Raw genomic sequence first — 23,984 nt, 5'->3', positions numbered from 1 at the left:
GCTGTCAATGTTGGTAGTCCAGTTGGATTGAATACTTGAAATTGCTGAGTGTTTACTATAACACTGGGTGGGAATTATAAGCTAAATAGGTTATATTTGTTTATGCAGTTATAGAAGGATTTCCCAAAAGTAGAAAGGGAAAACCTCACTAAGTCAAAATTGCATGGGGTTGAAGGGGAAAGAAGCTTAAAAATTCTGAATTATACAGTGTGAAAAACGTAGTTTTATTAGTTTTTAATGTTATATATTCTCACAAACTAGTTGCCAACTATACAATGTTATATATTCTCACAAACTAGTTCCCAGGCTGTTTAATTCATAGATACTTATCTCTAACTAGCACAGTTTAAATACTACCTTATTGCTTAAATTTTGAAATAAAAACAGTCCCCTTGAAATCTTGTTTATATAATGTCTTTGCTGAGCAAACCCTTAGTGCAGAGGTCAGTTGCAGTCTGGTGCCTGTCCACCTATCACAGTTCTAAATTAGCAAACCCTAAGTTAATGATCTTTCTACTTTATTCACAGAGTGTTTATATATGCTGCAGTTTGTATATGCTGCAGTAGTACAGCCTAAACTTTAAACTTTTGGTTGTGTTGTTTAATTATTTTTCTTCTCCAAAGACAAATATTTTTGACACCTAATCATACCATTCCTTTGTTGTTTGTTTGTTTGTTTTTAGAACTTGTAGATCTTCCCTTGGTAAAATTTGATTTTTCCTGCAATAAAGTGCTGGTGATTCCAATTTGCTTTAGAGAAATGAAGCAGCTGCAAGTCTTACTGCTTGAGAATAATCCCCTCCAGTCCCCTCCAGCACAGGTAAGATGGTTTGTGCGTACAGTAAAGAGGTTGAGAGGGGAAGAGTTTGTGAACATAAATAATTCATTGCCTAGCTTGTTTTTCAGCTGTTTGGCAATAAGGTCATTCTCAGACCTTTTTCTTGGTGTTCCTCTTACAAAAGAATTAGCCTATTTCTTGTTTTCCATGAGCTGTGCAGCATGCTTTTAAGTAGCTTTCTGGAAGTAGGTAGTTAGCTGCTTCAGCATGATGGAACTTGGAGCTGGAAGGGAGGGTGGACATCATCTCATCCAAATTCTACATAAGGAAGCTGAGGGATGAAAAGTCATCAAGGGTAGGAAATTGTAACGGAGCCTGGCCTTCAGTTGGGTAAAGCCCAAAGAAATATCAAGCAGTATGTGTGAAAACAGGATGAAGACTGTCCATTTACCTTCAGATAAGTAACCAAGGAACAATTGTCATCTGGTCTTTTTAAAGGGATTCTATACCTTATCAAGATGTTTTCCCCATCTTCAGTCTTATCACACTGTCTTAACAGGCTTTCAGATAATCTTTGAGACTTCTTTTTAGCTAAAATATGCTGAGCTTTCTTGTTAAATTTGCATGCAGTTTTCAGAGTATTACCTTTTTCAGAGGTTTGCAAATCAGTATGGGAAAATAATTATTTAGTCTTAATTTTCTCTTGAAATAATTTGTGGGGCAGCTTTACGGAATTTTAATAGATTTTGCAGGGGTTACAATTGGAGTTCATAAGGATGGTGGTATTTAGAATGAAACATATGTAGAAGTATCTATTTCCAGAAAATAAAATATTAGAATGTTTCTTCACAGTTTTCCAAATAAAAGCTTTTTAATTTCTTAATAGATTTGTACAAAGGGCAAAGTGCACATATTCAAGTATCTGAGCATACAAGCCTGTCAGATTAAATCAACAGATTCACTTTATCTTCATACTATGGAGAGGCCAAATCTACAGCCGAATGTGGAAGAGAGGTGAGTCGAACAGATCCTTTGTTCATTTGAAGCCTGCATTCACAGCCTCCATAGAGAGCTGCAGAAATGTTGTTCCCAACTTTGGGGAGTTACATGCGAGTCATTCTCTTCACTTTACTAGTTTACATTTGTAATTTTGAAGATTCGTAGGTTTGGGAGGTATGACATAGAAGGAGATAAAGTAGTGATAATATTTTAGAAGTCACTAGAGATATATGCTAAGATCTACAACATACATGTGTATATAATTTGTTTTAAAGATAGATTCATTACATCGAACTATACTGAGGCTGATAATAGGTCCTTACACTATAGTAGAAATCCCTGAAAAGCTAACTCTAAAGAATTGGCAAGTCATTTGATTTTTTTTTTCCCATCAGCTCCATTTGAAATTTTAATTAGGTCCACATCCCAGTTCCATTTAGTTCTAGCCCAGTTTGTCAAGTTTAATTCATAGAAAGACAGTATCTTAATGTTTGTATCTCTCTTGGAGCCAAGCACATGCTTTATAAACAGATAGGTATTGAATGTTAAATATTTATTGAGTTAAATGGAATTTTAGCTCCTGTGTAATTTCTTAAAAGATATAATATTTAAAATATAATCGTAATTACACTGAAAGTTGATATATTTTTGACTTGTGTTTTGTGGTGTGTTTTATTTCAATTCAATATTGATGACATCTATCCCAGCAAGAAAGATTCTGATTCAGGAGTTGGAAGTGATAATGGAGATAAGCGTTTATCTGCCACTGAGGTAATTCAGTTAACCTCTGGTTTGGGGGTATTACAGTACAGTAATTATAGTACAGTATTACAGTACAATTTTTTTTGCTCATATATTTTCCTTTACATGTATCAATGTGTTATTTCCTTGACCATAGTGCGAACTTTTTAAGGACAGAGATCCTGACCTCTGTTTTTCTACATTCCCTTCACAGTACCTGGTACATTGCCCTGTACATAGTGACAGAACAATGATCAAGCATTGATGAAGTGCCTACTATGTACTAGGCACTGTGCTGCTTAATAACAGTTGATGTTTGATCAAAATGTATATCAACACTTAAAGGGTTAAGAAGGGCATTCAAAGTGAATTTGTGTGTGTGTGTGTGTGTGTGTGTGTGTTTCATGAAATGTGCATGGTGTTGCAGTTTCCTCACAGGAAATGCATCTTAAGTAATTGTGAATTGAGGCCGAATTTTGATTTCTGTGACTCTCGAATTGGATTCCTTTAAAATATCATGATAAAATATTGAGTTTTTATAAAGGATGTGGTTTTAATACTGAGCTTCCTCTAGTGGTTGTATATAACCTTCCATTAGCACATTTATTATCTCATTTACAATTTGTTAGCATCTGGAAAAGTTTTTAACTAAAATATGATAAATGTAGATCTCTACTGCTTTGTCCCTGGGGAAAAAATTCTTCATTTTTATTCCTTGACTTTGAACTCCCTCAGTTTGGTGAGACTTTTGGGGGGATGCCAAGCCAAGAAGAGAGTGCATGATTTTTGAGGCAGTTTGTTTTGAGTCACGCAGAAAGGACATGTTACTCCTTGTCTTGTGAAATGATACTTTTCTGTTTTCCCTCCATCTTCACTCTTACCAATTCTTAGACACACTCTTTCTCTCTTTGTCTCTCTCCCCCTTCCTTCCCTCCCTCTTCCCTTTTCCCCTCCTCTCCTCTTTTTCTCCCTCTCTCCCCTCTGCTTGATTTCTTTCTCTTCTCTCTCCTCTTTCATTTTTAAATACCTGTGACATACATCCAATAAAAGCCTTTTCCGAATTTATTTTTGAATTTTAATTCAGATAGAATATTAGCATGAATTTTGCAAGAAAAGTTTTGTAAGATACCAAGTTTCACCTTGCTTTCTGTATTTTTTCATTTTGATTCCTACTTGGCATAGTGAGTAGTCTTAACAAATTTTATACCTTTCATATCCCCTCATAAAGTTATAATAGCCTTTTTACATTTTAAAGAAATACTGTATTATCAATTATAATTCTCTGCAATGTCCTTAAAATTCCTCAGTTGTACTTTTGTTTTGGAGATAACTTTGCAACTAATTGTTACACACGTGCTAATGAAAAGAACTATAAACCTTAGTTCTCAGTGGTGTTTTCTAAAATTATACTTATATTTAAATTCATCCATAAAGTGTTATTCAAAATACTAAATCAAATTTTAGCATTTGCTTATTATAAGTAAATATATAACTTAAGAAGAAAAGATACTATATTATTCTAATGAATTCACTATTTTTCTTAGATATATATCTTGGCAATTTTATTAAAAATGTAAGGCCAAGTGGGGAAAATGGAGAGTTTTTCTCTCTAAAAGTAAACCAACCATGCAGACATGCATGCTTCTGCTGATCACCATGCTCTGAGTCTCAGTAACCTTGGCAATACTACAGAATTTAGTTTTATAATGGTAAAGGGTTTGTAAATTCCTTCCATGTTATCTGTTATCCATGTGAGGTAATTTACACTCTCCATTCATCTACCTTGCCATGTTGATTTGAAAAGTAAATCCTTTTTCTCTAACTTTGGATGTTGTTTCCTAGTCATTGGTTTAATAACTTATGTTAAAAAAATTAAAATTATTTTAAGATTGAATATTGTGCACATACTAAATGTTCAATAAATATTTAGATGAGTCAGGTTTTTTAAATGTTGATTTTTTTTGTAATAATATGAGTTTACAAAAAATTAAAATGTAAAAGCCAGATTTTTTGCAAGAATTAAGCTTATGCCACCATTTTTTTTATTTGAACACTTGCATTATTGCAAGTTACTGCTGTTGATCCCCTAGAATTTGTTAGTTTCTCTTCTGATTAAAAAAAAAAATGAGCTTACTCTGTTTCTGCAAGGATCTCATATCACCACTATACTCCATAAATTGCTGTGTCCTGGTGGACAATCTTCTGGTAATGATGCCCTTCAGACACAGCAAGGCGTGTCCTTGGATGATGAAAATGTTTCTGGCTGGGACTATATTCTAATCTAAACCTCTCCAGTATGGTGGGACCTCTCAGTCTGCTGTCTTAGTCTTTGACAGATCAGTTTCATCTTTGGGACACTTGAAACATTAGCATAGAATGTCAGTAGAAGGGGAAGAATATTGGTTTTGTTTTTTTTTTTCAAAGGAGGACCCATATTTCATCTCTAAAAGAATCGTGTTTGTTTTTTTCTTTAAATAACCTTCACCTGATAGTATGTTAGCAGGAAACAGTTGGAGATGGCAATGACAGATTGCTTATTATAAAGTGTTCAAAATCAGATAGGTCAGCTGTACACTTTAAATACAAGACAACTGTTAATCTCCTGCTGCTTGTAAATTTTTAATTTGTAGTTTAACCAATCAAAAAGAAAATGTTGGGAATGAGATTTGATCTGAATAATTATGGTCACTACATAGCAGCTCCTAAGTGGCAAAGCTGAGATTTAATCTCATGTTCCCTCACTCAGAATTTATTACTTTTTCCATTTTATCAAAGTGCCCAATTTAAAGTGGCTAATTTTTCATATTCATATCTTTTAATCATTTTAATGTTTTCCATGAATGAGTTGAACTATTTTTTTCTAGCCTTCTGATGAAGATACTGTGAGCCTTAATGCACCAATGTCAAACATCATGGAGGAAGAACAAATTGTCAAGGAAGATCCTTGTCATCGCCTTAGTCCGGTCAAAGGTATGAAAGAATGAAGGGAAAAAATGAGGAGGAAGCAATAAGGAGGGGCAGATGAAGTGGCTGAAAAGTCTGAGTCCAGAGACAGGCCCAGAGGAGCTAGTCATTGTTTTAAATGGCAGAAATATTTTTGAAAAACGTTCTTACAAACAGCAACTAACCTACTTATACATCTGGTTGGTTGAGTAAAAAGTTTATCAGATTCATTCATTTTTATTACCAAGTTACATCTTTGGGGGAAAATCCAACTTAAAAAAATACAGAAGTTTGGTTTTTTTTAACTTTTGAGTGGGAGTGTTTCATTTTATTTGCATCTGAGTCCTTTGATTTATGGCTGGACTCAACCTGGATATCCTTACATGAGGGAACAGTGCAGGGGAGGTAGTTTCTAAATTATGGATGCTTCATGACATGACCCAAAAGAGAACTGGTCTTGAGGGTGAGATTCACCTTAATTCTCCACTTTTACGTGGACACATACATGCTTGTCATGCCAAATGAATCTCCCCATACACTCCATAGTATAGACAGGGAAGAAGTACTTATAAATATGGCCATTATACATAGGATCAAAGATCTGGAAGCCATCTAGTCCAGTCCCCTCATAGAGAGGAAAACTGAGGCCCAGAGAGGTAACTTACCAAGGTCACACAGGTAAGAAGTGATGGAGACATTTGAACTCTGACTCCAAGGCTAGTGCTCTTTAGATCTTGCCTGTCTTGAAGAGACTTAGCTCTCTAATAGAGGATTCAGCCAGTAGCTTAATACGGATAGCCCTTGAATGTATATTTGGGGAATCTTAAGCCTCATTGCATTAGCTACTAGTAGTTGTTTGAGTTATACCACCCAGTTTGTGACAAATCCTTCAGTTTTTTTCCTTCTCTGTGGTCACTGGATTTAAACTTTGCAAGTGAGAGGAGTAGGGTTATAGGAGAACCAAAGACTCCCTTTTGCCCTAATTTCCAGAGCAGGGTGAAACATCGTAAAGATTTGTGTAATTTAGCACTTCCTGCCTCTTCCCATATTCCTTAATAGACCCTATCAGCTACAGGTGATGTGGTTTACAATAAACAGTCTCATCAAATGAATAATTCTTTCTTCTGCTGGACTAACTTGAACTATACATTTCCCTGGCACCTAATGTTATTATCTACACACAGTGCAAGGTTAATCAATATCCTTGAATGAATGAAATGTGAGCTGTAGTCCCATCTTGGCCGTTAATTACCTAGCTATCTGTCATTGGGCAAATAGCTCAAGCTGTCTGAGCCTTATCTGCCTTATCTGTGGGGTGAAAGGACTGGGATAAATGATTGCAAGAGACTGTTCCAGTTCTAAATTTCTCTGATTCTATTATTATCGTTGGTTATGAGGAAGCTATTTGGGGACATGTAAATATTGATGCTGAGTGCCCTGGAATCCATTGCTGACCTGGATAGGAATCAACCAAGTTCTAAATGAAAATAGATGGATTCCTGTTCTAATTAATGACTTTCAAATAGACATACTAAAATTGAAGCTTTTCAGTTTTTATGTGGCTAAATATTCACTTGGAATATATTAGTTTATGGCATAAGTTATGATGAACTAATTTATATACAACTGATTGACACTCTCAATTTCTTTAGTGCTTCTAAAAAGTATCCTTAATGAGGCATTCATTGAGACTAGAACCTCTCTGATTTATCATGCTGTGGTGTCATTTCATAAATTTAAGTTTGCAAGTCAGTACCCAAGAGACTGATTTTCTTCACCTTGGTTGCTGTAGTTAATATATTCTGCCTTCAAGTGGCAATGGCACATCATTCACATTGTCTGAACAATTGACATTCAACCACATTTACTTGAAATTCAGGTTAGAAACTGAATTTTGTACATTCTAATAAAAATATTGCTACTAAAACAACTAAACAGAAAAGTTAGATGATTTTATAGAGCAAATTTTCTGAGAAGTAAGAAAGTATTTGGTCCCTTTCTCATATGTTATTTGTTATTAATTACAACTTTATCTAACCTTAGTTAAACCTTATTAGAGTGCTCCTTTCTCACTCTGACTTCTGTCTTTCAGTCAGATTCCTTTGGAACTAGTATGTGGCTCAGGACTCTAACTCCATTTTATGTTTAAAAAAATAAGTTTTCTCAGAGAATCCACATACTTTCTATTTACATCCATCTTACAGTTCATAAAAGGATATCCTTAATTTTCTGTTACTCTTTGGATAAGCTCCAGACTGTTCTATTTAACTCTCCTGCATCCTTCTCTCCCACTCAGTCATATAAGAAGTAGAGATATAGGCAGCTGCGTATTGTAAATGAGAGCACATAAACTCTCATGTATTTTAGGGTTTTTTAGGTGATTTATAAAATTAAAAGAATTACTTTTTTCATCTGGAATTAAAGTTCAGGCGCTGCTCCATTTTAAAAATCACATTATAGCTATCTTTCACTTTTTCTTTTCTGCTGTCCATTTTTAGCCATTGTGCTGTTTGAATTAGAGAATCCAGGCTTGTCAATAACTGTGAATTTACTGAGTAGTGGTCTGAAATAATTTTTTTATTTTTCTCTTTATTTTCTCATCAGGGGAATTTCACCAGGAGTTTCATCAGGAGCCTTCCCTTTTGAATGACAATAATAACTCAGGAGAAGAAAGAGAACAGTTCACTGATGAAACTGATGCCCTCTCTACTAAATTTATTAGTTATATCAAGGCAAGTTTAAAAAATTGTTTTCATACACTTAACTGTCAACAAAAGTAGTCAAATTACCGAATTAAGAAGACAAGGTAACTGTAATAGAATAAAACCAGGAGCATATCAGTAAACGTTTAAGCTTTCCAAGGAAAAAAGGACCACTTTTATGTTTAATCTGCGTTATTCATATTTTCTCCATCACTTTCTTAAATCTGGCCAGTCAACAAAACAGTAAATCAAAACCTGATTTTTAGTTTTGCTGAATTTCAGAATGTAAATGCTCAAAATTAAAATTTAATAATCAGTTCTTGTTAACCAGTTTGAGGCACCTCTGACATGTCCTTGAGTAAAAGCATAGAAATGAACAAACAGAAAATACTTTTGTTCTATGTCCCCTTCCAGATTTGTGAACTAAGTTTAACCCTGTCTTCATTTCTGCTTTATTTCTGTCTTTCTTAAAAAATACAGTTGTAGACAATATATACCATTCTGACCCTGCTGATTTTGCTCTGCATCACTTCACATGTCTTTCTGTATTTCCTTGTAACTTATTTTTGTGGCTCCATAGTGTTCCATTTTAGTAATATAATATAGTAATTATTTAACCATTCTTGAATTATTGGATATGTATTTTCTAATTTTTTGCTATTACAAATAAAAAAACTTTGAGTATTTTTGTGCAGCTGGGACTTTTTTTCATTTATGTGGTTTTTTAGGGACTTAGTCCTATCTGCTAAGTCACTGAGTAAGTAGTCATCAGTTTTCTTAACCTTATTGTATGTTTCCATATTGCTTTCCAAAATTTTGCCCCAATCTCCCTTACCATTACCAATGGACTCAAAAACCTGCTTTTCCACTGACCTACCAACATTAGACTTTATCCTTTTTTTAAAAAAAATAACACCAAACCACTATTTTTACCATTCTAGAGAATCCAAGTTATGTTTTTTAAAAAGACACTATTTTTGCCATTCTAGAAAGTCTAAGATATCTTACGGTTGTCTTGATTCTAGTTTTTCTAATTAAAGGCAATCTGGAGCATGTTTTCATGTTATTATTAACAGTTACTTCTTTCTCAGTAAATTAAATAATCATGTCCTTTATCCATTGCTCCTCTAGGGAGTGTATGTTATTAGTCTTAAGGATGTTTATCAGCTACTCAAAGCTCTCAAATCTCGTATGTCTGATAAATTTATGGGAAATAGTTTTCCCAATCTCTTTCTTTTTTATTTTAAAGATAATATTTTTTGTTATGCAAAATCTTTTTTCTTCATATAATCAAATCCATTCACTTGATCTCCCTAGTGACTTCTATTTATTGGATTTCAAGAAATGCTCCTCTTCTCCATAGTTGAAACAAGTAGGTTATTCCTTTTTATTCCATTTCTTTTGTGATACACATATATTACACATATATTTTCATATATAGATAGAGATGGTCAAGTTAGAATTTATACCTGCAAGAAGTATGGATCTAAAGCCTATTTCTAGTTCTCTCAATAGTTTTTATTGAATAGGGATTAATTTCTTCAGTGCTTTTTTAAGTGAGATTGACAGATACTATTGTTCAAGGCAGATTTTGAGTAAAAATTTCTAATTCTAAAAAGAACTTTGTTTTCTTTTGTAAGCCCTGAGGAAGGACAAATTATTGACAGTATTAACATTTGACACTAAAAAGTCCAGATTTCCATATGACTTCAGCCTTGAAATTAGTTTCCCAGGGTTTCCTTTTTTGAAAATTAAAAATTGTTCCCTTCGATAAACCTGTACATAGGCATGTGTAGATAATACTCTTTTTATTTTAGTAAAGCACAGATGTCCATGTAAGTATGAAAATTCATATTTAGTTGAGCAAAATTAGATTAAACTTTAATGTAACAATACAGAGCATGAGGAATATATTTCCTTATGAATCTGAATTAGAAGAGACTCAGAAGCCATGTAATCTAATCTATGCCTGAACAAAAATACCCTCTATAGTATACCTTTCAAGTGGCCATTCAGCTAATACTTGAAGATCTCTGGGGAGGAAGAGAGCCTATTATACTCTCTTAAGCTCCCTCATTCTATTTTTGAATAGTTCTAATTGCTGGGAAGTTTTTCCTTATATCAAGTCTTAAATGTGCTTCTCTGCAGCTTCTACCTACAGCTTCCTCTCTTCTGGCTTCTGGGCCAAGCATAACATGATTAATCTGTCTTTCAAATATTTGAAGGCAGCTATCATGTAAACCCTGAGTATATATTTCTTCTCTAGGCTAAACACCCTCAATTCCTTCACGTAATCCTTATCTGACGTGGTCTTGAGGAACTTCACTGTCTTGGCTACCATCACCTGTTTTCGTTTAGTTTAACATTGTCCTTCTTCAAATGTGGTACCCAGAATTGAACACAGTCCTCTAAATGAGATCTGACTAGGACAAAAGACAGTGCAGTTATCAGCTCTGTCCTTCTGGACCCTAGGTCTCTTCTAATGCTCTAGATTTCCTTCCTTTGTTGATCGTTACCCAAATGTTCTACACCGTCTTCACTGGCTCAGGTTCCTAGATTTCACATGATCTCTTCTTGCTTTCATGAAATTATTCTTTTGATTTGCTAATACCTGCTTTTCTCTTTGGAGAATACAGTTTAATCCCTTCCCCCTGAGAAGGGAAGGATCTGATGATTCTTCTCTGCCTCTTCTGATTATTTTCATTTTTTATTTTTATATTGAAGCCCTTTTTTTGAGGCTTACTTCACTCTCCCAGATAATTGGGATGTACACACCAGATATAAAATACATACAAATTTCCAAAGAGCAAGACATTTAATGTCTCATTTAATGAGTAAGATCAATGAAAAATTATTCTCTTATGGAGCTTTTTGCAATAGTTTTGAATGGTAAATATCTATGAAATGGCTAGCTTGATTTGCCACAAAAATGATGATTAAAAGAGGTAGAAAAATAGTCATGTGTATTTAAACATTCTCAGGACTAATTGGTGCTTGATCTGCCCGGGATGGTGCTTGCAGGTTTCATTCCACTACATAATAGCATAGTTATTACATTTGCAGTGTGTTTTGAGTTCTTATGTCAGCTTTTTGTAGCTTTTCTGTTTATTCTTTTGCCATCATACATCTCTCCTTGCTGTTTTAGCTCTTCACCCTTTATACTTAAGGCAATTTTATTCTCCTGTGAGCTTGAAAATCATATGATAATTGTTTCTAAAGGAAGAGGGAATAATTTCTGAATACCAACTAGGTTTCAGGTAAGAAGAGGCTCTCATTAGTTAAGTGTCTGATCTTCAGTTTATGGATTCTGTGGCATCTGTTTCAGCTGTTCAGAGGTATTTTCTTCTTTACTTGCTTATTTCCATCTATGCCATGGATAGGAAGGGTTTTTCACTACTTCCAAGTGTCAGAAAGCACTGATTTGCTGGCAGTTTGTATTTCCTTCTTCTCTATCGTATGAAGTTTCTTAGTGAAAAGATCCTGATTATTTAGATAGTGGTTCACAATCAAGTGGCTCAAAAGAATTAGTAGTACTCTGGCTTCTATTATTGTGATCCACAAAAAATAAGTCCTTGTCTCCAAGATGTATGGAGAGAACACCCTAATTAGATGCACTAGTTGTGAATCTTGAATGAGAAGGACACTGCTGAAAGTGATCATAAGATGTCCATATTCAAAGAAAAGTTAACAGAATTCATTAATAAAATTTTAAAGGTGAAACAGAACAAGTTTCCTCTGATTTAAGACTCTAAAAGAAAAACAATGTTAATAAAAGTCTAGAAAAAGCTGGTAACTAGTCACAAAATTGTGCTGTGAACTCAAGAGCAATTCGATGTGTAGACATCAAATTATGTTAGCAAATAACTATTTCTGCTGTAACTAAGGCCCTATGCTTTGTAAAAAGGGGATAGAGGAGTAAAACCAAGTGGATTAAATTCATGACTCTATAGATTTGAAGACAAGCAAGAAAGCCCAAAAAATGAAAATCAGGCTAGCTTTGGTCCTGGCTTTGGGGCACATAGTTAACAACATCAAAAGTTTATGGTACACTGCGATATCGCCAAGGTGATATCCACAGCAGCAGCTATGAATATGCTGGCATATTTCCAGGTTTGAATTACAAGATATAATAGACTATCTTCATTAAAGATGAAACCAAGACATTTATTCAAATGCCAAAAAGCCAAATCCAGCATAGTAACCAAGAAGCCTATGCACATTATCAGGCCTTCCCACAAACCATCTCCCTTAAGCAAAATCCCTCCCTCTGTCCTTCACAGCTAGCTGCTTGCTTCCTCCTTCTTTCCCAGCTCTGCCTGCTCGGGCTCACTTCTCTCAGCTCTGCTCCACCCTTCCTGCGCCACCTGTTTGAAGAGCTCCTGCCACCACAGACTCTATGTGACTTAGTCTCATGTGACTCAGGCTTCATGTGACTCAAGCAGGTCCCATAAGCCTATTAATGAATGGGAAAATCTTCCCATTCCATTAACAGTACAAAAACAATACAACTGCTTAATGGCTAAGAATTGCCATGTTGTTTACCCTACTAGAAACACTTGGGAAACTATAAGGTGCTTTATAAGTATGAACTATTACTTGGAAAGAGCTGTGGACTTGGCGTCAGTCAGGGATTCATTTTTCAGCCCCATCAGTTACTGGCTTTGTGACTGGGGGAAAGTCATTCGATAGCTCCAAGTTTATTTGCTCATTTGAAAAATAGAGATATTAATGGCCAGAGGGTTGCTATGAGGAAAGTGCTTTGAAAATCACTAAGTACTACGTAAATGTGGATTGTTACTAATAAGCTTGTTCATGTCTGAATGTGATCCTGTAGTAAGGGAAAACTACTTTTTTCCTAGGGATCATCTGAAAATATGTACCTTGGTAATCATAACAGTATATAACTTTGTAGAAAACCAGACAACCCCTTCATTCTCCCCCTTCTCATCTGGAAAGGATAAATGTTGTACACAAGTGACAGTCATAGAATCGTTTGGACCTCCAAGTGAAAACAAGGAGGTCACTTTCTGTAACTACCATAACTGAAAGCCAACACTGAGAGCAGAACCCTCCTCCATTATTTTTGCCAGACATGCAGAATCCAAATGTGGAAATTGGTCGTTTATTCTTTGGAAAGTGCATTAAGTTTACTATGAGAGAAAACCAATGAAGTGTACTTTCTTCGTTAAGTAAAAAGTTAAACAAAAAAGGCCGTGTTCCTTTCCAGCTCGAGGCCAGCTTTGGGCAGTCAGCCACCTTCCCAGGAAAAGGGCTAGCACACTCCTTACTGGTACATCTGGCAGAATTGGCTGGTACTCTTGAACCTAGTTAATGATGTGCCAAAACCAGGACACAGAAAGCAGTCCTTTTGTCTTCTGTTCCTTCCTCACCAGGGGAAGCATACACCCACTCAGGGTTGGCTTCCGTTCTAGCTGTCAGTTGAGTTAAAGCAGCATTTCTCTGTGTCAGAGATGAAAGTGGAAGGAAACACATGGTCTACCAAATGGAAGGACAAATGTGAGACACACCTTTCCAAATTAACTAGCAAGGCATAATCTCTCCAGGGAAAAAACTTTTAAGTACATCCCGACTGTTTTGCACATTTAAAATATTAGATTAAATTTGTGGTATTTTCCTGTTGGTAAGTATACATTCTCTTTCCTTCCCCCCTTCTAAACATCCTTCTCCCTTCCCACTGGCAAAGGTGAAGGACCACCCAGGGATCTGGCAAGCCCATGAAAGAGATCTGATCACCATCAGGGGCTATTGAGGGAATAGTGAGAAATAAAAGCCCAACTTTTTAACTACTCTAATTACTGACTTCAAGCTGATAGATGAAGTAGGTTTGGCACAGGGTCTGGCTATTGAATAACAAAGCCCTTTTCTCAGAGGAGCTGTATGTTGCTTGTTCACAGGGCAGAACAGATGACTGTGATGAATTGTTACGGATAGAAGAGGACACACACTGGCAAACAGAAGAAATGTGAGTACTGATTTATGTTAAGCATAAAATCTAGCATTATCCATTTTTCTTCCTTCTTTTTCAGGTGGAATGGTAGTTAGCATGCCTTGGCAACATTTTAACCAGTTTTCCTCTGGGTGGTTCTTTTTCTTTTTTTTTCTTTTTTTTTTAAATTTTATTTTATTATTATTATTTTTTAATGTTTAACAATCACTGCCATAAAATTAAGATTTTATCCCCCCCACACCTACCCCCTACTACCCCCCTCCCTCCCCACGACAGCATACAATTCTGTATAGGTTCTACATATACTTTCCTATTGAGTACATTTTCACTATAGTCATGCTATGTAGTCGGACTAAAATAAATGAAAGAAATCATATAACAAATCAAAACATGATACACAAAAACACACACGCACACAAACATGATCTGCTACGTTCTGCGAATGACTTCCATATTTCTTTCTCTGAGTGTGGAAGGCATTTTGCCTTAGAAAAGGTGGTTCTTTTTCTTAAAAAAAAAATCCATTTACAGTGGTGAAAATGCAGAATATATCCATTTCCAATACTTGTTATCATGGCATTATGCATTTAAGAATAATGCGCTAGGTTAATAAAACACCTTAAACCTCTCTCCCATGGCCTCCATGGTTGTATGTGATTGTACTGTAAGGCAATGGATGGATTCAAGACAATTTCTAGATTTCTGATTTCTTTATATTTTGTCATTCCCTCTGAAGATGGCAACCAAAGGTCATCAGTGGATCTTTGGCAAGAGCCTTTGAGATGGACATCTAAAAACAGATTGGTTTGTTTTTTTTTTTTGTAAGAATAGCAAACAAATCTTTCACCCTGTTCTAAGTTTAACTAGAAGGTTAGAGATAGAAGATATTAACAGACCCTTCTCACCAGTAGTTCTAAAAATGGAGTTTGAGTCCTCATGTGTTTTTCCCTATCTTTATACATTATCTTTATACGTTACATTGTATATGACCGCTTATCATTTTTCCCTTTCTCCCAAAGGAAGGATTTCACAGTATGTTCCAGGAAATTATTCAAAAGTTCTTCTACCTGTAGAAAGAAATTGACCTAATTTCAGAGTTAAAGTAGACTTTCACCTTTATATCATTCATCCTTTGTTCAAGAGAGTGGAGGAGTTCTTTTAAGGTTGCTAACACATGTGCTCAGCTGTTCAGTGGACTTGCTTCCTTGAGATCGAGGAGGTTCACCCTGACTTTAAAATCCTAATATTATTAGCACTGGTCCGGATAACAGTGATAATAATAGTAGTTGATAATACCTAGCTTGTGTGTAGCACATTAAGGCTTACAAAGTACTTTGCAAGTTTTATATCATTTTATCTTAAGAACAACCCTAGGAGGCAAATACTACTACTGTTCCCATTTTACAGATGAGGAAACTATTTCAGACAGGTTAAGTGACTTGCCTGAGGTAACACAACTAATAAACATCTGAGGCTACAGATGAGGAAACTATTTCAGACAGGTTAAGTGACTTGCCTGAGGTAACACAACTAATAAACATCTGAGGCTAGATTTGAACTCAGGTTTTCCTGAATCTAGGGCCAATGCTCAATCTGTTGAACCACTTAGCTGCTTAAGACATTGGTTTTCCAGATAAGAAAACTGAGTCCTAGAGAAATTGTGTGACCACTCTGAGATCATATAGCTAGTTAGTGGCAGAGAGATAACTTGAACCCAGGTTTCCTAATTCATAGTCCATTATGTATGACTTGATTTTTTTAAGGTATTGCCATTTCCTCTTTAGAAGGAAAATGAAGTTACAATAAGAACTTAATTAACTACAATTAACTATCCTTGATTCAGTAATATTTAGAGCTAAGTATGTTATCCTAAGCCTTCAGCATTCAACAAGCCTTTATGAATATTAAGGTGTTAATTAACAACTACTCTATATAAAGCCCTCAATGAACTTACCTTCTAGTAGAGAAGATTAAAATTTATGCAGATATCTTTAGTATAGAATAAACCTAGGTAGACCAAAGCAGTATAGCTGAACTGCTGTGATGGTTCCAGAGAAAGGTCACTTGCTTTCTGAAGAAAAGGTTATATTGAGTTGGGTACTGATGACAAGGAGCAGTTTGGCAAAGTGGATGTAGACCTGGTCTTGCAGCCAGGAAGACCTTAGACAAATTTCTAGGACTATAAGTTGTAGAGGTGCCTTCCTGTATTAATAGAGGAAGTTTCCTCACCTAGGAATTAATTTTATCCAGTGAAATAACAGATCCAACCCCTACTCTTATCCCTTGAAGGCCAGGCAGGATGTTGGCAGACAAAAGTGGGGACATTCTATTCCATGTAGAGAGACATCTTATTCCTAGGTCCTTGGTGCGATGATGATGGTGATGATGGTGATGATGATGGTGATGATGATGGTGATGATGGTGATGATGGTGATGATGGTGATGATGATGATGGTGGTGGTGATGATGATGACGATGATGGTGATGATGATGGTGATGATGATGATGATGGTGGTGGTGATGGTGTTGCTCTTTCTTGGCTTTCTATGACAGGACAAATTTATCAGATAACCAAGATGTGGATATAGCAATTATAGATCAACTCAAAGAAGCAGTAGATTTGTTACAGGATCCCAACAGGTATGCTTGTTTTCCCTTGATCCTAAGTTTCATGTGCAAGTAATAGTTTTAAATTAATATTTTGCATATAATATCGACCACGTTTTTGAGTTCTCAAAGCAATTGTTGGGTCAGTATCTAAAGCGTCCCCTGAGAAAAGGTTACTGTTCTGAAAATGTGAATACTTATGAATGAGAATTCCCAATGTGCTACCTACCTTTGTGAAGAACCAAAAAGAAATATAAACAGATTTTCTCCTGACTCTTAGAAATCCACTCCAGTCTCTCCACATTTCTATCCTTTTCAGTGCATTTCTACCCCATTATCCTAGTGAAACATACCTCCAATAATTTCACTCCCTTACTTATAAGCTTGATTTCCAGTTCTTTGTTACCACAAAAATATAGTATTTTGGTGTTTATGGAACTTTTTTTTTTTTAATGTTCCTCCTTGAAGTATATGCCTAGCAATGGAATCTCTGAGTTAAAAGATATGGACAGTTTAGTCACTTTATTTGCATAATTCCAAAAGCTTTCTAGAATGGTTATACCAATTTACATATCTAATAATCATGCATTAGTGTACCTGTCTCTACATCCCTTCCAATGCTGACTATTAAATCTGTTGCTTTTTAATATTACTATTTTCCTTCTTATATGTTATAGAGCCAAATAAAATAAATTATTATTTTTATTCTGATGGAATAAAAAATTACAGAGCTTTATTATAAAAAAATTTGAATACCAAAAAAATTAGTTGAATTTTGTATTTCTCATTCAGATTTGGTAGGTTGGTATTAGTATTTGTCTTGGTTCATTCTCTTAGACCTATTAGCTATTTATGTAGCATTTTCCGTAAGTAATTTTAATATGAACTTTTCCCCAATTTTAAATAGCTTTGAGATGGCTCCTGTTAACTTTCCAGCTGTACTTATCTTTTATATAATAGATGATTTTTAAAATTTGCTACATATGTAATAATTTTTGAAAATAAAATAATGTATAACATTTATGCTAAATTTCTGTTTTTAAAAAGAGGTGGAATTCTAGTTGACAGTTCTTACTATAAAGACTCAAACACCTCCATGGTATTTATGTTCTTGTAAGTAATTGGTCTGGTTCAGAAAGCAAATAAGGTACAAAGATGTATTTTAACGTGTGATCCTTATGATTTCATCAGAAAATGGCTAGGGTAAAATAAGGAATTGGATTGCAGTGCCGTTGTTGTTTTGTGGCCAGCTCTCCATCACCCCATTTGGGGTGTTTTTTGGTGAAGATACTAGAGTGGTTTGCCATTTCTTTCTCTAGCTCACTTTATCGATGAGGAATCTGAGGCAAAAAGGGTTAAGTGACTTGCCCAGGGTCACACAACTAGTAAGTGTCTTGAGGTCAAATTTGAGCTCGGGTCTTCCTGGTGCCAAGCCCGCTGCTGTACCACCTAGCCTAGCAGCATCCAGTGGTAAAATGTAAATTAGAAGTTGGTGAAAAGATTTCTGACTTGGAGATTATAATCCTTTCGGCATATCTGTTATTTCACAAGGTGAAGCTGGACTCATGTTTTCACTTTGTTGACATTTTGAACTAAATATAAAAACCCTATTAAAGTTCCTTGCATTATCTCTTTGGTTGCCAAACTGTTTCCTAGGAGAGTTTAATAAATGACCTTCCGCTGACTTTAATAAAAATTATCTCCTTTTTAATAATGAGTTTTGCACGAAAATTTCCTAAGGAACCAAGTATTTGAATATTCAGCTCTTTGATATTTATATTCCTTGATGATTCCATAACACTTAATAAACTCAGTGAATAAAAAAGCTCAGTGAAGTAATTCATAAAACTGTTTTTTCTTTTATTTCAAACTTTTTAGATTAAGTACAGATATTACAGAGAGAAGTGTCATGAACCTCTATCCCATGGACTCAGCAACAGCCTTAGAATTACAGGATTTTACATTGAAGTATGTTTAGCTTTTGTTCACTATTCCGTATTTTTATTTTTCAAGTTAAAGCTTTTATTCTTGACTTCTCAATGCTTTATCTGTTCCCTCCCCTTTTCCTCACAGTGGTCAAATACAACCAGAATCATCTCCTGATTGTCAGGTAAGCAAAGCAAGTGTGTGTGTCTGTGTGTATGTGCGTGTGCATGTATGTGTGTTATAAAGTGTATATATTTTATACTTTGAGAAATATTGACAGCAAAACATTAAATGGGCAAAATCTGAGACCTGCTGTTTAAAAGTGTTTTAGGTCAGTAAATCTCTCATTTTTTTCATTCTCTTTCCCTTCTTACACACTCAGCATGCCCCACCTGCTACTAAAAATAAAAGACACCTATTTTCAAAGTGATCTGTTTGTCCAAGGTGGAAGAGAAGTAATCACAGGGTGAGCTAGACATAGATGGGAGCAGTGGGTGTTGCAGAAAATGAGGTGGTTTCTTTTCAGGAGAAGCTGAGGCCAGCCACCCTGTGAAGCAGAGGTGGGTTAGGGTGAAAGAATGTTAGCACCAGTATAAATCTCATCCAGCACCAAGATCCCCTGAGGCAAAAACCTTCCTCCCAAATTACAGATATTTGACCAACAAACAAAGACCAAGTATCCCAATGATTGGGGCTACTAGTTTAAAATGGTTACTTGGGAATTAAACAGAATAACCCCAGGGAAATGAGTAGCTAGCTTGAGCAATGGACTCTCAACCTGTAATTTACTTGCTTTTATGTATTTTCCCTTTGAGCCCCTCTCAGCCCTATAGTAAAAATGCAAAAAGTCAGTCCAGCCCTAATTGGATGACTAAATTTAAAGAAACTTGGAAGAAAAGTAACTCAAATATTTGGGGTGCAAATGTTATGGAAGGCACCCCCCCAACCCAGTTTCTTTGGGTTGGCACCCCCCCAACCCAGCCAGTCTAACCCTAACTCTAACAGCAGAGAGTCTCCTACATAGGGATGCCCTCAGTCTATTTGCTTGTAGCCTTAAGACTGAGAAATACTCTTCCAAAATTTACATAGTGCCGTTTTAATATAGGCAGAGTATATGACCACATATTGGCAGACCTGAGATGTACCTTTACTCCCTACTTTCCAGACTAAAAAGAACAGTAGCAAGGCCTCTTCTATTCAGCTTGCTGATATATAAATTTCATAGTTAAGAGTTTTATTCCTTTAACTCCTTAGCCTTTCCCCTAGTTAAGATACATATATACATACACAAATATATATATAGTGCCTCCTAGAGGAAATGTGTTCATTCCTATCAGTAACACACATTATTATTAGAGAGGCAGAAATGCATAATGACTGGTGTGTGAGACTTGGAGTCCTGATCCCTGGGTTCAAATCTCACCCCACTAGATGGGTGATCATGGGCAAGTCACTTAATCTCTCAGAGCCTCATTTTCCTCATCTGTAAATGGAGGATAATGATATTTGTACTGTCTTATCTCAGAGGGTTATTACAGATGAATTGCACAGATTTTTTTTATAAAAGCAAGTTTTTATAGGGAGTAAGATGCTCAGGGCCTTAGGTGCCTGAGGAGAAGATCCAGGTATGTGAACCAAGAAAGGAAATGCCATCAAAAGAAAAAAATAGATTAGCAGAGATAAAGTTTACTTATTTTCCTATTCAGGCCTAGACCTGGCCTTGTGACTATGGAACTTGACTTTCTTTTTATCTGAGTCTTCTGAAGGTTTTCTCCTGAAGGCCTGTGTGGACTTTAGTCCTAATTGTGATTTACTGGCCTTTCAGCCTTGGAAACTTGGACCTTCTCGGTGCCTATAAAATTGAACTAATAATAATGCCTATCTTGCCGCCTTTAAAAATGCTATTATGAGGCTCAAATGATAGGGATGGATACATATATATATGTGAAATGTCTAATTAATGTACCAAAGGCGAGATGTTATTGTGGTGATTTAACTAGAACTCTGTATATCCCAGTGCCTGTGAAATGTCACTCCTTTGGTTATGAAGTGTTTTGATTGTCTAGAAAATAATGTTTAACATGTGTCTGCAGCTGGTTCCTAATACTTCCCTATCTTAGGGATATACTTTTCTTCCACTGAGAAGTAGTTAAATTTCCAAAGTCAGCTCTGGCTTATGTAACCGAAAATTAATTCTTCACACTCTTTGCTTCTCTTTTTCTTTTCTCTTTATCTTGAACTTTTGTCCACTTTCACCTAGAATTCAAATGGAATAAGAGATAAAGGTTGGGCCTGTGATTTAACTGGTATAAGCAGCTCCCAGTGGGTAAATCCCTTTGCTAATACAGTTTGGCACCTTCTCTGGGATTTAGCTGACTAGAGCAGAGGGATCAAACACATAGTGTATCACTCTCATGTGCCTTACCCAGATCAAAATTTAATTGGGAAATATTTAATCAAAAAAACCCAATAAAACAAAGATAATGTTGATATGTGTTTTTCTAAGTCAATATGAAGCCCTCGGAGATCCTTATGTAGGATTTAGTGGCCCCTTTTCTGTTTAAATTAGGCACCCCTGATCTAGAGCACTGTGAGGTTCAGTGACTTGCCTGGAGCCAGAGAGTCAATATGGGTTAGGTCTTCCTGGCTCTGGGGGCTACTTTGCCGTATTTCCAGGAAAAGACACAGTTTAGTTTTATAGCTGTGGACAGTATGGATAACAGGTGTCAGGGGAAAGCATTCAAACTGAAATCTAAAATGAAATTTCTAAAATGAAAATTTGTAGGCTTCAACTGATCTGTAATTTCTGTGGTCCCATTATCATGGCTTTAGACTGACTGTAGGATACCCAAATGTTATGACGTCAGTATAGAATCAGAGTTCTTAGGTTATTGCCCTGCTGAGTTATCATAAACTAATAATAGCCACAGGGAGTTTGGGGCAAATGAAAGACACGGCACTTCATCAAAACCTTTGTCTCAACTCTGTCTGAGTTAAGAGAAATGTGCACAGTTAGTGGTGGGTTAGGGCTGCAGAAGTTCAGGTCTCTCTCATCCAGCATCAAAACACCAATTCCCTGAAGCTTGGAACAACATTTTTAGAATCCATGTGCATTTTGCTGTCTCCCACCAGGGAGGGCAGGCAACTGCACTTTCACAAAGAAGGGCATCCTGGAAAACAAATAATATTTCAGACATTTCTACAGCACAACGTATTTTGTGTAAATGACAGATGACCTGTCAGTGAATACCATTGTAGGTCTCACTCCAGCTTTCTCAGTCATTGTTGTAGTCAGTGACATAAAGAATGGTTATGCCCTAGGAACTGAAGACACTACCTCTGATTTGGCAAGCAGGGGACGAGAGGTCTTTAGATGTCCATCAAGACATTTGGTTCACTATCATCACCATCATTCATTTAGGGCTGGAAGGTCTTAAAGGTCACCTCTAATACAACCTGCCCCTCCAACTCTTGCCAATTTATACTGATGAATATAAGATTCAGTTTTGTAAATAAAGAGACTAAGGCTCAAAGTGATTTGTGAAAGTTTATACAGGTAGCAAATGACAAAGTATTTAAATCCGGGTCTTCTGACTCTGAACTTGACATGCTTTCCGTTGTTTACTACTTACATACACACTCACTCTCACGTTCACACTGACACGTACCCATGAATACAGTGAATGCTACCAGATTTCTTAGAGCAACATCAATATTATCCTCCTTGTGAAGAAAAGCAGGAGAATTGAAAATTTCCTATCATGCTATTTCCCTATTCTCTGTACGGGCAAGATTATGGCCCAAGTGTTTCTGAAGAATGCTTTCCACACTGCACTATCTTGTTGGATTCGTTGCTGTTCACTCACTCAGCTGTTGGCTTATGGGTCCCTATCCATAGGGCAAAACAATCCATCCACATAGTAAATAAATAAATAAGTTGAGAAATTAGTTCTGAGTCTGATTGATCATCTCTCTAGCCTAGTAATCTGACTGGCATGGCAGAGGCTAATTGGGAGGATTGGGGTGGGGGAGGGACAATAATTACCATCAGTTATATTACCTATAACAGTTAAGAATATGCTTCAGATATCCATAATTTCCCATAGCAGGTTGTTATAGAAGTCTCATCTGGAGTTTTAACTAAACTTTTCTGGAGCCTAGTTGTATTTTCAATTTTAGTTTCTTAGGGTATTTTACTGGTTTTTTGGGGGGGAGGCAAGGGATATATTTCCTCTTCTTTATTTAAAACTTATTCATAATCTCATAGCATTTGACCTCTCTGGACCCTGAATTATTCATTTGGAAAATAAGGGAGTTAAATGAGATGATCTCTAAGGGTGGCTTCTAGTTCTAGAGCCTATGAACACGAGCATCAAAGTGTTCCCATTAGTTCCAGTTCTTTAGAACTTAGTCATTCATGCTTATCTTTTTCACAATTTCATAAACTTTAATCTTTTCTTCCATCATTTTTCAGACTGATAAGACCTACTTTGTAAAATTTAATAGGAAGTCTGTCCATCACCTCGAATTATTTGCCTTCCTCTGGACCATGTCCAGCTTCATTTCCTTTCTAGCAATATAGCAGCTAGAAGCATATGTATCATTGTAAGTGTGGAATGCTGGATTATAACAGCCTGGGACTGATGGTTTTGCAAATATATTTTTGGACTTTTCTTTCCACTAAATTCATTATCTCATACTTGACCAAATAGTTATATTCTATTAATTTATTGCCCTCTCATACAGGCTGATGGGCTCTTCCTTAAGTTTATCCAGAATTAGCATTTGATCACATGAACAGACTTCTTTTCATCTACAGTGTATAAGGTTTTCCAGATACTGTGCTAAAATGTGCAATCCAACCCATCCCGGCACCAATTCCTCTTTTTCTTCATTGTGAGATTTGCTCATTATCCCCAGCTTTTATGTCCTTACTCTTATCCAGTTCCCTATCCTTGTCTATAAAACATTCCTCCAGGGTAGGAGAGAAATAGCTATTTGGCCAGGAAAATAAAAAGTCTATGAACTAAAGGAAAGAAAAAAGGAAAAACAGGGGGAAAGTTGGTGCCTAGGTTTGCATTGAGCCAATACCTTATTTTTATGACTCCTTTCTATTTTTATGTTTCTCTCCACTCCCATTCAGATTTAGAACGCTGTGTTTTTGACCTGGTCTTGAGTTCAAGTAGTTCATGAATGCCTCCTACTCTACTGGGCCCCCAAATGGGCATGAAGCAAGGAAGAGGCTGACTGACTGGCTAGCTAGTTTGAGAGATGAAGCATTTGTAGCACAATTAGAGAATGAAAGCAACACAATATATAA

At 36.0% G+C, this 23,984-nt stretch overlaps 1 protein-coding gene across 5 annotated transcripts in view; it reads left to right on the top strand.

The window, feature by feature from the left end:
* Positions 1–23,984, top strand: part of LRCH1 (leucine rich repeats and calponin homology domain containing 1) — a 240,975-nt gene that overhangs the window by 169,462 nt on the left and 47,529 nt on the right. For all 5 annotated transcript variants that reach the window (XM_072610573.1, XM_072610571.1, XM_072610575.1 and 2 more), the window contains exons 5-13: positions 684–820; positions 1,665–1,792; positions 2,485–2,548; positions 5,383–5,488; positions 8,066–8,193; positions 14,079–14,146; positions 16,685–16,771; positions 18,617–18,706; positions 18,812–18,848. In XM_072610573.1, coding sequence (XP_072466674.1) covers positions 684–820; positions 1,665–1,792; positions 2,485–2,548; positions 5,383–5,488; positions 8,066–8,193; positions 14,079–14,146; positions 16,685–16,771; positions 18,617–18,706; positions 18,812–18,848 — 845 coding nt within the window. The remainder of the gene's footprint in view (positions 1–683; positions 821–1,664; positions 1,793–2,484; positions 2,549–5,382; positions 5,489–8,065; positions 8,194–14,078; positions 14,147–16,684; positions 16,772–18,616; positions 18,707–18,811; positions 18,849–23,984) is intronic.

This window comes from Notamacropus eugenii, chromosome 5 (genome assembly GCF_028372415.1).
Source record: "Notamacropus eugenii isolate mMacEug1 chromosome 5, mMacEug1.pri_v2, whole genome shotgun sequence".
NCBI lineage: Eukaryota > Metazoa > Chordata > Mammalia > Diprotodontia > Macropodidae > Notamacropus > Notamacropus eugenii.
The sequence above is the reverse complement of the archived record's forward strand: the minus strand, read 5'-3'. Positions and strand labels throughout refer to the sequence as shown.